The sequence below is a fragment of the Notechis scutatus genome, chromosome Z (genome assembly GCF_049901735.1).
Source record: "Notechis scutatus isolate UNSWTSFEM ecotype Mainland chromosome Z, rNotScu1.2, whole genome shotgun sequence".
NCBI lineage: Eukaryota > Metazoa > Chordata > Lepidosauria > Squamata > Elapidae > Notechis > Notechis scutatus.
This window is the reverse complement of record NC_142025.1, coordinates 37,984,455-37,998,642: the sequence shown is the minus strand read 5'-3', so window position 1 is coordinate 37,998,642 and position 14,188 is coordinate 37,984,455. Positions and strand designations below refer to the sequence as shown.

The following is a 14,188-nucleotide window of genomic DNA, read 5'->3' as shown; positions in this document are numbered from 1 at the left end:
CCTATCAACTGGGCTGACAAGGGTAGGTTGATTATAAAAATATGCTTCTTCATTATTTGGCTGTGGTCCTTGCCTGTGTGTATTAAGGACCATCTAAAGTAATTTGGTGTTTATATTTGAAGATTATTTACATGGAATTAAAGAAAGGCAATTTTTCCATTTCCTATTTCTTTGTTATCAGTGCTATCCCTGTTTATTAGGATTCCGCCTTTCTGAGTATCACAGACTGCAGAGAAGAATAGAAGTAACAAATAGTTTTACTTCCATAAATTGGCTTCATTATTTTGTAAGATTCAAATGTCTGAATTACAAATACAGATAAATGGTCTTTTTATTTCTTTGTTTGTACAACTAAGTGCTCTATGAATAAATAATTCATTGTTTAACTTTTGAATTAATTAAACTGCTAACTAGTTTCATTGTAAGGCTTTTAAATATTTGACATAAGTGCTCTACATGAGTTTGGAACATAACTTGAAATAGATGTGAAGAACCTTCTATAGCAAGGGTATCAAACTGGATTTATTTGAGGGCCAGATCAGCCTTGTACTTCTCTGCGATCCAACCAGGGTGGGGGACAAGACCCTGATGGCCAAAATAGGGCACGGAGGATGCGTGGAGCACCCTATAGCCCATACACAGTCTCGACAGCCTCCTGCATGCAGCCCTCCAAACCCCATTTTGGCTGCCAGAAGCACCACAGGCTGGTCCTATGCTATTTCCAGGCTGGCCCCATGGACCAGATTTAAGCACTCTATGTACTGAGTCTGGCCTGCAAGCCTTGAGTTTGACACCTCTGATCTGTAGCATATTATTAGCTACATGTCTCAATAGTTTTTTAAAGCTATTATATTATACAATAAGCTATTTTATGTGCAGTTTTTCTAAATGGTTTTCATAAACCACACACACACACACACACACACACACACACACACACACATATATATATATATATTCTTAAGTTTTCACAGGTACTTACATGTATGGTATTCAGCTTTGTTCGGGTATTTTCCCAGATGAGATTCTGCCGAAATGTTGCTACAACTTTAAAAGCACAACTATAATGACGTGGGAAAATACCCGAACACAGCTGAATACCATACATATAGATACCCGCGAAAACTTAAGAATATATACATACATACATACATACATATACACACACACACACACACACATATATATATATACATACATACATATACATATACATATACATATACATGCACATATACATATACATACATATTTGTTTTCTTAAGTTTTCGCGGGTACTTACATGTATGGTATTCAGCTTTGTTCGGGTATTTTCCCATGTCATTGTAGTTGTGCTTTTTAAAGATGTAGCAACGTTTTGGCAGAATCTCATCTGCCATCATCAGGCTTCTGTATAGTGTTCATCTGTGAGTCAGACTTTTATAGTGGTTTCAGATTTAAATTTGGGGCAGCCTATTGCTGTGCCAGAATGGTTTTTTCTTCATTCTGATTGGTTGGGAGTCTTGGTCTTTGTTTATTGGTCTTGGAGTTTGCTGTGTTCTGCTTGATTGGTGTTTCTAATATCTTTTGTCTGTTTTGTGGCTCTTTTTGTATCTTGATTGGCTGGCAGCATTGTATTCCTTTATTGGAGGCCTTTAGTGCAGCTTGGCTCCGGGTAAATGGACGGCTTTCATTTGTTAGGAAGCTAGGTTTCATCTGGGTGCCTGGTTGGGGTATGTTTGAGCTGGAGGTATCAGGGGGGATCTGTTTGTGCCCAGGTGCTTGTCTGGCTACTGGTGTGGAGATTTTTTTGTTTGTGAGTGCAGGCTTCTAAATGATTGACAGCCTGGTGGAATCATCTCTTCTATTCATGCTTTCTGGTCTTTTTTCAATCTCTATGGCTTCTCTGATGATTCTGTGGCTGGGGTTTTCTATAGTGGCTAGGGTTTTGGTGCCATTGAAGTTGATGCTATGACCTGTGGCTTCCATGTGTTGGACTAGTGAGGAAGTATGTTCCAGCTTTTTGACTGCATTTTTGTGTTCATCCAGGCGGGTACTTATTCTTCTATTGGTCTGTCCAATGTATGTGGCAGGGCATGATGCACAGGGGACTTCGTATATGCCTTGGTTTTCCAGGTCAATTTTATCTTTGGGGCCACTATAGAAAACCCCAGCCACAGAATCATATATATATTTTCTGAGGTTTTTGCAGGTATTTGTATGTGGATCTTTGGTTATTCGGGTTTTCTCCCGCGTACAATTGGAAGTATCTAGGCGACATTTCGATGAAGTCTCATTCATCATCTTCAGGCTTGTGTCTTCGGCTCTGTGCTTCTCAGAGTAATGTGAGCTTGCAGATGCTTCTTCCTTTTAACTGCTAGTGGGGGTGTGACTTGATTGGGTGGGGGCTTGGCTGTGTTCTGATTGGGTGGTGGTGTGTTCTTATTGGTTGGGGGTTTGGCTGTGTTCTGATTGGTTGGGGGGTTGGCTGTGTTCTGATTGGCTGGGGGTGTGTTGTGTTCAGGTGGGGGCTTGGTTGTGCTCAGGTTAGTCTTAGTTGCTGGGGGATTTGAGCTGGTGAGCTGTGATCCTGCTGTTTGGCTTCGCGTTCGTGGTTGTGCCACATCTTCTTGGTGGGTGTCTGTTCACTTCATGTACGGGTGGGAGGGGTTTGAAGTGGGTAGTGATGCAACTGCGGTACGGCTTCTGGTCCGTGGTCCTGTCTCACCTTATATGTGGGTGTGAGTCTGCTTTCTTGTGTGGCCCTTGTGTGTGTGGGTCTGGTGTCATTCTTCATGTTAGGTACTCGTTTGTTCATGAGGGCGGGTTTCCAAATGGCTGGTAGGCTGAGGTATCGTCTCGTTTATTCATGCTGTGTGGGCGTTTTTCTATCTTTATGGCTTCTCTGATTATTCTGTTGTTGAAGTGTTCAGTTTTGGCGATAGTTCTGGTATTTTTAAAGTCAATCTCATGTCCTATGGCTTTGAGGTGTTGGACCAGGGAAGAGGTCGGTTCTTCTTTTTTGATTGAGTTCTTATGTTCTTCAATGCGTACACTTATTCTTCTGTTCGTTTGTCCAACGTATGTGGTGGGGCAGGCGGTGCAAGGGATTTCGTATACTCCTTGGTTTTCTAACTCGATTTTGTCTTTAGGGTTTCTTAGGATGGTGGATATTTTTCTGTTTCTGCATTTTCTGTTTGTACATCATGGAAACAGAAGCTAACAATCAACTTCCTTTCCTAGATGTCTTAGTATACAAAAAATCCAATGGCTCCCTAGGACACACCATCTACCAGAAGAAAACACATACTAACCGCTATCTACACGCACTCTCACACCACCACCCAGCACAGATCAATTCCGTAGCCGAGACACTCATTTCCAGAACAAAATACTTAGACGATGAACAACACCTAAAAACCGAACTACACACTCTCACTAATGTACTAACAGCCAATGGATTCCAAAGAAAGATTACCCACCTAATCCAAAAAGAAACCCCAACCAAAATCCAAGACAGAGAACAAGAGAACGGCAAAGCGCTCCTCCAATATATAAAAGGCACTACAGACAAAATCAGCAAGATCCTCCAAAAACATAACATTAAAACAGCATTCTGCACAAACAGAAAAATATCCAGAAGATGAGACACGACCATGGACCAGAAGCCGTACCGCAGCTGCATCACTACCCGCTTCAAACCCCTCCCACCCATACATGAAGCAAACAGACGCCCACCATGAAGATGTGGCATGACCATGAATGCGAAGCCAAACAGCAAGGTCACAGCTCACCAGCTCAAATCCCCCAGCAACTAAGACTAACCTGAGCACAACCAAGCCCCCACCTGAACAGAACACACCCCCAGCCAATCAGAACACAGCCAAACCCCCAACCAATCAGAACACAGCCAAACCCCAACCAATGAGAACACACCCCACCCAATCAGAACACAGCCAAGCCCCCACCCAATCAAGTCACACCCCCACTAGCAGTTAAAAGGAAGAAGCATCTGCAAGCTCACATTACTCTGAGAAGCACAAAGCCAAGACACAAGCCTGAAGATGATGAATGAGACTTCATCGAAACGTCGCCTAGATACTTCCAATTGTACACGGAAGAAAACCCAAATAACTAAAGATCCACATATATATATATATATATATATATATATATATATATATATATATATATATATATATATATATATATATGTGTGTGTGTGTGTGTGTGTGTGTGTGTGTGTGTGTGTGTGTGTGTGTGCGCGCGCGCGCATGTGTGTGTGTGTGTGTGTATGATGACGAATGAGATTTCATCGAAACGTCGCCAAAATACTTCCAATTTTACACGGGAGAAAACCCGAATAACCAAAAATCCACATACAAATACCCGCGAAAACCTCAGAAAACAAATAGATAGATGATAGATAGATAGATAGATAGATAGATAGATAGATAGATAGATAGATAGATAGATAGATAGATACATGCATACATACATACATACATACATACATACATACATACATACATACAATTTGTAAAAAGCAGTGGATCATGCTCAGTATTTCCTAGCCAAACCACAGAAAACTACAATGATCTATTACATATCGATTTTACAGAAGACAATGTTGAAAAAGCACTACCCAATTTAAAACCATCTCTATCTATTGGACCGGACAGAATATTCTACTTCTTAAAAAAGCTATCCACTGCCATAGCAGAACCTCTAAGCATAATCTTTGAAAAATCTTTCAGGACCAGCTCCTTGCCTAACCTATGCTCACAAGCCATGGTAATCAACATCTTCAAAAAGGGAGACCTTTTTGAACCAGCCTAGTTGAAAATTACAGACCAATCTCCTTATGCTGGGTCACCTGTAAAGTCATGGAATCAATTATTAACCAATCCATTATCCTCCACTTAGAGACAAACAACCTACTCTCTAATAAACTATTTGGTTTCAGGAAAAAACTATTCTGTAATCTGCAACTCTTACACTGCAAAAACATATGGACCACACAACTCGATCAGGGCAAAACAATAGACACAATCTACATAGACTTCTGTAAAGCCTTTGATTCAGTGGTACATGACAAACTACTCCTAAAACTAAAATCTTATGGTATCTCTGGAAAACTGCATAACTGGATAGAAGCATTCCTGTCAAACAGACAACAAATGGTCAAAATTGGGAGCGTCCTATCAAATTCTGTACCTGTCAATAGTAATGTCCCCCAAGGCAGTGTTCTAGGACCAACTCTCTTCATACTGTACATAAATGATCTCTGTGATCATATTAAGAGCAACTGCGTTCTCTTCACTGATGATGTGAAACTGTTCAATACCACAGACAATACTGCTACCCTTCAAAAAGATCTTGACTACGTATCAGAATGGTCAAACAAATGGCAACTTCAAATCTCAACAAATAAATGCTCTATCTTATATATTGGCAAAAAAAAAATCAGAAAATAAAATACAAGCTGAATAGTCAAGACCTTGTTGATGATCCAAGCTCTGGAAAGGACCTTGGAATACTCATCTCTAATGATCTAAGTGCTAGAGCCCACTGTAACTACATAGCCAAAAAGGCATTAAGAGTTGTTAACCTAATCCTACGTAGCTTTTTCTCTGGTAATATCACACTAATAACTAGAGCATACAAAACATTTGCTAGACCAATACTCGAATACAGCTCATCAGTCTGGAACCCACATTACGTATCTGATATTAGCACAGTTGAGAAAGTCCAGAAATATTTCACAAGAAGAGTTCTCCACTCCTCTACTCGCTGTAGAATACCTTATGCCACCAGACTTGAAATTCTAGACCTAGAAAACCTTGAATTACACCGTCTTCTGTCTGATCTAAGTATGGTATATAAAATCATACATTGCAATGACTTACCTGTCAATGAATACTTCAGCTTCAACCATAACAACACAAGAACACACAATAGATACAAACTCAAGGTTAACCCCACCAAACTTGATTGCAGGAAATACTTCAGCAACAGAGTGGTCAATGTCTGGAATACTCTTCCTGACTCTGTGGTTTCTTCCCCAAACCCCAAAATTTTTAACCTTAGACTGTTTACTATTGACCTCACCCCTTTCCTCAGAGGTCTGTAGGGGGCGTGCATAAGCGCACCAACATGCCTACCGTCCCTGTCCTATTGTTTCTTTTATTTTTCTTATATGTACCCATTTCATGTATTCATAACTATGTATATACTTATACCTATTATCTTGTAAGCGATTGACAAGTTTAAGTTTTCGCAGGTACTTATATATGGAATTTCATAATTTTCCATTTCTCCTCTCTAAATCTGAGTCAACCAAACTATACAACAGATTGAACTTACTCTGGGAGTCTTGAGAAGATACCTGCAGATAAAGATGTTATATCATCGTTATAGAAGAATGAGAAATGTTTCTTCTGGACCCACTTAATTATGATCTCCAGCAAAATAAGTGTAATGAACAAGGGAGTTGCCTAAATGAAAGGGAACAGACATCAACAAAGTAAAAAATTAAGTTTTTGCTGTCCAGTAATGATCTAAACCAGCGGTGTCAAACTCGTGCCATCACATCATCACATGATATATCGTGACTTTTTTTCCACTTCACTAAACTGGGGTGGGTTTGGCCAGCATGTGACACATCCCGCCCGTGAATCACGAGTTTGACACCCCCGATGTAAATTCAAACATACATATTTTGGTATTACTTATACAGCATTATATACAGCAGGGGTCCCCACACCGCCGGTCCGCGGACCGGTACCAGTCCGCGGAACAAGTCTTACCGGGCCGCTGGTTGCTGGGCGCCGCCATCTTTTTTGGTAAAAAGTGCTTCGGTGAGCTTTTCCGGTAGAAAGCCATTTCTACCCGAAAAAGCTCACGGTAAGTATGCCGCCATCTTTTGACGAAAAGATTTTTTCGTCAAAAAGATGGCGGCGCCCAGTTGATGCCGGTACCGGGCCGCGGCGCCCAGCTGATGCCAGTACCGGGCCGCAGCGTCAAAAAGGTTGGGGATCACTGATATACAGCATTATCCGTATATCTTAATGAGTGCATCATTGTAGATAAATTTTTGTTTACAAAAGATGCTGAAAACTCAATCCATGTACATCTCTATTCAGCCTGATCTAGAGCCAAAGGGGTGGGATTCAAGGGGTGGGATACAAATTTTTTTACTACCAGTTCTGTAGGTGTGGCTTGGTGGGCATGGCATGGCTTGGTGGCTGTGGCTTGGTCGGTGTAGCAGGGGAAAGATAGTGTAAAATCTCCATTCTCTCCCCACTCCTGGGGGAAGGTTACTGCAAAATCCCATTCGCTCCCCACCCCATTAACCTGCTTTCCAACTCAGTTCTCCTGTGCAGGGCAACAAAAGAAGACCCAGCCGATCAGCTGGGACTCAGGAGGCAGATGGAGTTGAGGCCAGTCAGAGGTGGTATTTGCCGGTTCTTTGAACTACTCAAAATTTCCACTATGGGTCCAGAACTGGTCAGAACCTGCTGAATACCATCTCTGATTCTGGCCCTTCATGGTCAGAAAATATGTAACATGCATCTGTATTATTCATATCTGATTCTGATTAAGGGCAGGAAAACAATCTTTATATATTAGGCTACAGGAAAGAGGTAATTAATGATGTTATTCAAAGTTCAATTTAAAAATCCTAATCATTTCCAGGGTTAGAATACTGAATATATCCCAATCAATGCCAACTGATTTTTTTTAATGGAGAAAAGATGCCAATTAATGCCAACTAGATTTTTTCCCCTATTTCAATTGCAGGGGGAATGGGGAATGGGTTAGACTCCAAACATATGTCTCCTCTTCCATTCAAAACACTTGCATTCTGTGAAATTTCTGATGGCCTACTTTAGTCCTTATGATAGCTTGCCATTCTGGGAGCTTTAATTCTAGCACAGGTTGGAAAAGACTCTTTATATATAGCCATAACAAGTGATCACACTAATATAATGTTTTCCAGACTGCTTTGGAAGTGCCATCACAGATCTAGTGCTGCATAAATTAACTTTTTAATACATATAGTTACATTGAGCTAAGAATTATCAGCTAAGAAACCAGATGTTTCTTAGCTGATTGTATTGAATTATTGCAATGCATTCTGTGAGAGTATCCTTGAAAAAATTCAAAAAGATTGAAAACACTGATTTTTGACTAATTTGGACTAATAACCATTTGCACCAATATTAATAAAGAATTAATATGTTTTGAAGTAACATGACAAAAAGGCATACTGTTTCCTATCAACCAGTGCAGTGTTTTTCATTTCAGTGATAGTACTTCTTTGCATTCTATCTATACTTATAGATATAACCTCAGATTCCATCCTTAGGGAGAAATATGAAAATATGCTGTGAAAGGCAGAACTGGATTTCTACATTGTTCTAAGCCGTGATTTGGCTTAAAAATAATAAAGAAACGTAACATAGGAAAACACAAAACACAATTAAGAAATCAGGGCAAATTTACATCCCTTCAAGTAAGGTAAGTCTCCTTTCAGTTCAGTTTGATTCCTGGTGACTTCATTAAACATCTTCATGTAGTTTTCTTAACACCAGTTCCCCCCCCCCTCCTGGGGTATTATTTTTTTAAATTCCCAGATTAATCACGAGCACGCGTCCTGAATCTTCTGCCATTCAAACGCAGCTTCTTTGGGAATCAACTAAGGTTGGCTAAAGATTACTGCCTAACTCCAAAAGACAAAGTCTTCTTATAAGCGATTAGGTGATTTCCTTCTACTCGCAGAGGCGGGAGAGTAGGGAGGGGCGGAAAGAATCTGGAGAAAACACTTGCTAAAACTGGAAAAAAAAAATCCAGAGGAACTTTTCGTTCCATGTTGAGGATTCAAAAGTGAATTTTCAAGGTGCCGTTTTTAACCCAGACATTCCCAAACCGCTGCGTTTTCCAAACGCAGCAAGCTTCGCAACTGTAGCAGAAATTTGTTGCACAGAAAGGAGAGGGGGGCATTTAGGAAGGTGGGATTAGGAGCTCTCACCTTGTCCACGTAATCGGGAACTTCCTCGACGCTGCGGAAAGAGCTCTCGTTGGGGCCAAGAACGTAAAATATGGAGCGGAACTCCTGAAAAACAGAGAGAGACTGTTTAGGGGTGGCGGCAGTGGCTGCCATGCTTGTGGGCCTAAAACGTTTGCACCCCGGCTTCTAGAAAGTAGCGCCCCCTCTTTGAAGCGAAGCAGGAATCAGAGAGACAATCCGATGTGGATACGGAGATATTTTAGCTCTGTCAACTGGAAGAAAGTTCAATTCACAGGCTAGAAAACAATTAGTTTCGGAATGCGATTAGTTTCGCAGGCGTGGCGTCATATGACATAGGGAGGAAAGCTTTAGGCATAAGATCAAAGAGATAACGTTAAGTAAATACTGGTTCACTGTCTAGAATGAATGGTCCCGGTTTTTGGCTTAATGTAAGAGTCATTTTAAACTACACGGGGAGTATTTTAATATTTTTGCAATTGTGAATTGGTTTGAAGATGTTATTTGTAAAAATATGCTTTGCACCATTGAGCATCTTTAACTAATGGGAGTCTATTAGAAGATATCTTCTGTAAACAGAACTCGAAACACAACTAACATATTAGTGTATGGAAATTAAGGCAGTCTGTTAAAAATGCAAGGTTTCCCATTCCTCCAGCATCATCCATTTTAAGGGTTTGATGAAAATGACATAGGCTAGTGCCACAGAATGTGGCTGTAGTAGTTCCCGAATGCCACATCCTTCCAAAAGGATATTGGCCTGTAATATTCCCACCCATCATTTCTGGTGAAAGGAATATCTCACTGTGTTGCAGTAAATGGCCAGGAATTTCTCTAAATTTGCATATTTACAATATGATCAGAGTTTGGGTTCTATTATTGTGGTCTCCAATATGGAATTTGCTACAGAAGAGAAATCACAATAAATGAAGTGTAGACACTAAGTCCAATGCTAAATAAACATTCTCGTTATTTGAATTCTCCTTTAAGCTTCCTTCCATTTTCTTGTTGGATTTCCTTTATGTTTTTTTCTTTGCTTATTGAAGTCAGTGACCCAATGACCCACAATGACACAGTTAGAGGGCAGTACTGCAGGTTACGTCTGCTGCCTGCCAGCTGCCTGCAATTTGGCAGTTCAAATCTCACCAGACTCAAGGTTGACTCAGCCTTCCATCCTTCTGAGGTGGATAAAATGAGGGCCCAAATTGTCGGGGGCAATATGCTGACTCTGTAAACTGTTTAGAGAGGGCTGTAAAACACTGTAAAGCAATATATAAGTCTAAGTGCTATTGCTATTGGGTATATATCACTCTGCTAAACAAATAATTCCCTCAATACTGTTCAACTATTACAAAGTCTGCACTACTATAACTGTTAATCTTCTCATCACTCCTTATCACCCATCCCCTCCTATCCCCTTGTGATTGTAGGACTGTAACTTTGTTGCTTGTATCCTTACAATTTATATTGACTTTTTCCTAGTATGATTTGACTATCATTAAGTGTTGTATGTTATGATTCTTGATTCTTAACGAATGTATCTTTTTATGTATACTGAGAGTATTTACACCAAGACAAATTCTTTGTGTGTCCAATCACACTGGGCCAATAAAGTATTCTATTCTATCTATTCTATTCTATATCGATAAAACTCCAAATCTTGACATCACTGTCAAGGAATTATGGGATGATGTTATAGCCTAATATTTTTATTTCCTTGAATAAAATGTGCTGATCTACCTGATGGTACAAATGCTGAGGTTGGGTTGAATGGAAATCGTATCTATTTTGGTATGGGTGAAAAATGCTGGCCATAATATAAACCTGGAAAATTGGGAGAGAATGTGGGGATTAAATTACAAACTAATTACATCCACAGCATACAGGGAAAATCAATACAAAATGTTCTACAGATGGCACCTTCCCCCTGCTAGACTGGCAAAAATGTTTAATTTAGACTCAAATTGTTGGAAATGTGGAAAAGAAAAAGGCACTTATTTTCATACCTGGTGGACATGCCAGGTAGTGAAAAAAATATTGGAATACAATTAGACAATGAATAGAAGAAATCATGAATCAGAAAATTGAACTTAATCCAGAAACTTTTTTATTAGGTATAATAACAAAAAATGCAATAAAACAGATAGATATATCATGTTACACATATTAACAGCTGCAAGGATTTCATATGCACAACTCTGGAAGGAAAAAAGGGTTCCACCAGAAGGCATGGTTATAAAAAATAATAATAGATTGTATAGAGATGGACAGGCTAATGATGAAAATAAAAGACAGATAAGGTTCAATTTACTATAGGGCCTGGGATGCCTGGTATGAGTGGTTTAGAAATAAAAAGAAAAGAAAATAGCAATTAGGAAAATAATGAGGGAATATGTAAATATACCATGGAGAAGATTGATATGTAAGGATAAAAGATATTGATTTATAGCAAGAATAAGATGTAATGGTAAAGGAATAAGTAAACACATATACTGAAAAATGTGAGGAGATGCAAAAGATGTCTTGATGTTGATAACAATGTATAAAGTTTTATGTTTTTAAAATTTGAAAACTTAATAAAAAAAATTTTTTTTAAAGGAAATCGTATCTATTTGTGTGGTCTAGGAAAATTAATAATATTGTCACTTTTCCTTAAAAAAGTTCCTTCATTTACTAGTCAAACGAGGATATTGGCAGTAATCTTTCTTCTAATCTCTAATAGTACCTATTTGTATGTACAACCATCATTCATTAAAATTTATGGGAAATTTATAGAAAACAGTGTTTATGCTGTGATGCCTTCCATATGAATGTTAACTTTTGTTAAGATTCTTTGTATTACAATTTAAAAATAAAGAAACAGATCTCAAAGGCTGGGATTCCCTTACTGACTAAAAGATTGTTTCAGTATCCCAAGAAATTAAATTCTTAGAAGAAATTAAGAAACTGATCCAATGTTATTATCAAGCAGATCATGTTTTTGTTTTCTCTAAAGAACTCCACCCACTCTATAGCCGAACACACCCAGAGGTTTCTTGTTTGAATCTCATTAAATAAGATTGGACAGGGTGAGAATGAGATGGGCAATACCATTTGCCTTGGCAGTAATTCACAGTAAAGTGAAATTGCATCCAGATATGAACTGGGAGTAATTTGTATGAATAAGAATTGAAGTTATATTAAATATGGGAAATAGCTTTACATAATAAGAATCTTATTTTAAAATGTACATTTTAGTTTAGATCTTCATTTATGTAATCAATGTAGCAATACTGCAAAGTATTCCTATCTGTTGTTCATATGATAAGAATCTGTGTGTTCATTATTCCCTATGCCCTAATCTGGTGCTAAAACATGATACCTGTAATTGCAAAAGATTTCCAAGTTCATCATTACCTAATCATAAAGTGGTATATTTGTACTGCTTGAAAGATTTCATAACCTAGTACCTAATTCTGTTCCTTTAATCTGTGCTTGATTAATACTGTAGCCAGCAAAATGTTTTGCAGATAGTGAATGACCTATGTTGTCACCTAAATAAATGGTTAATCTTCATAAACAACTGGAAATGTCCAAATTACCATCCCTATAGTCAGGTAGGCATAGTTTTGTGGAGAATTAATGCTTTAAACAAGCTGCATATATTTTTCTTGCAATTTGTTATTACAAATATAAAATTGGTAGGATTTGTATCTGACCATCTATTTACTGAGAAGATTTATGTTTTTGTTATTGTACCAATAAGAATAAAAAAAAAAATCTAGTAACACCAGTCAAAAATATCTTTCTTTCTCTCTTTCTCTCTTTCTCTCTCTCTCTCTCTCTCTCTCTCTCTCTCTCACACACACACACACACATTGAATTTCTATAAAATAGGCAGAAAAGAATTTTTTCAGCATAAAAAAAATTGAACTTGCACTAATAACTAGAGTTCTTCACTAATGAGGTATATCAACTAGCCATTCTGGCTGAGATTATATATTGTATTTAGCCATAAAGTAGTTTCCATGGCTGCGCTTCAATGCAGCATACAGGTAATCCTCAATTTACAATCACAATTGGACTATCACTTTCATTGATATTCAGAGCAGTTATTCAGTGTTTCCCATTCACTACTTTTTTTGCCATGGTTAAGTGAATCATGCAGTTATTAAACAATTTCAGCTTCCCCATTGACTCTGCTTCCCATAAACCCTCTGTGAAAGTCGTGAACAGCAGTTCTTGAAAGAGTCACTGAAAATGAGGGGACAGACATATTAATTATCTGAATAAATAAATAAAGCCATTGTAAATACATGCCAGTTGCCAAACATCCAAAATTTGCTCATATGATTACAAGTAGGCTGGAATGGTCGTAAGTTTGAGTATCAGTCATAAGTCATTTTTCAATGCTCCTGTAATTTCAAACGGTCATTAAATGAATGGCCATAAATTCAGAAGTGCCTATATAAACATAGTTTTTACATTAGTTTATGGTGTAGTGTGAGTCCAGTGTTAAATACACCATAACCTAATATGGAATTAAATATCAAATGGTTACTACTTTAAACAATTATTAAAAGGGAACATTATCATTTTGCAATTTATCAGTCCACTTCTTTATTCATTTAATCCTTCTGCTGCATTTCCTGATTGATTTTTCATAGGACTGGTACTTCTATTTCCTCCCTATGTGGTACAATGGGTCACAGCCAGAATTTGCTTTCACAGAGCATCTGATCTTGCCCTTTTAGTTCCCATATAGAACAAGGAATTGGAGAAGAAAAGTGATAAAACACAACTCTCTTCATTACTATGAGCCAAGATCATCTGGAAAGTTACAATAAAATTCAGATGAGTGGGTGGCTAGATTCTCTTTGTATCTCACAGCTTCATAGCCTATTTGTATTTTATGCTAAGCCATAGTTTGCTTAGCCACAGTTTATAGAAAAAAACCACATTTGGCTGCAGGCTACAGTCCCTAATATACTTATCACAGATTGAATGAACTAGTTTATGCTTTATGGGATTCACTAAATCACAAAAGGTAGCTAAGGTGCAAAAGGTGTAAGATGCTCACCTCTTTGTGTGTTTTCATTTCTGTCCTGTTTCAAGCAAATACCTTAACACAGGGGTCTCCAACCTTGGTGACTTTAAGCCTGGTGGACTACAACTCCCAGAATTCCCCAGCCAGCTTTG

The 14,188-nt window shown here is 38.4% G+C and overlaps 1 protein-coding gene across 1 annotated transcript in view; it reads right to left on the bottom strand.

Annotated features, from left to right (window-relative positions):
• AGMO (alkylglycerol monooxygenase) overlaps window positions 1–11,350 on the bottom strand; it is a 139,198-nt gene extending 127,848 nt beyond the window's left edge. Inside the window, exons 1-2 of the mRNA XM_087947305.1 lie at window positions 9,014–11,350; window positions 6,346–6,476 (exon numbers count right to left, since the gene is read on the bottom strand). Of these exons, the coding sequence (XP_087803431.1) occupies window positions 6,346–6,476; window positions 9,014–9,145 (263 nt within the window). The 5' untranslated portion in view covers window positions 9,146–11,350. The remainder of the gene's footprint in view (window positions 1–6,345; window positions 6,477–9,013) is intronic.
• Between the last annotated feature and the right edge of the window lie 2,838 nt (window positions 11,351–14,188).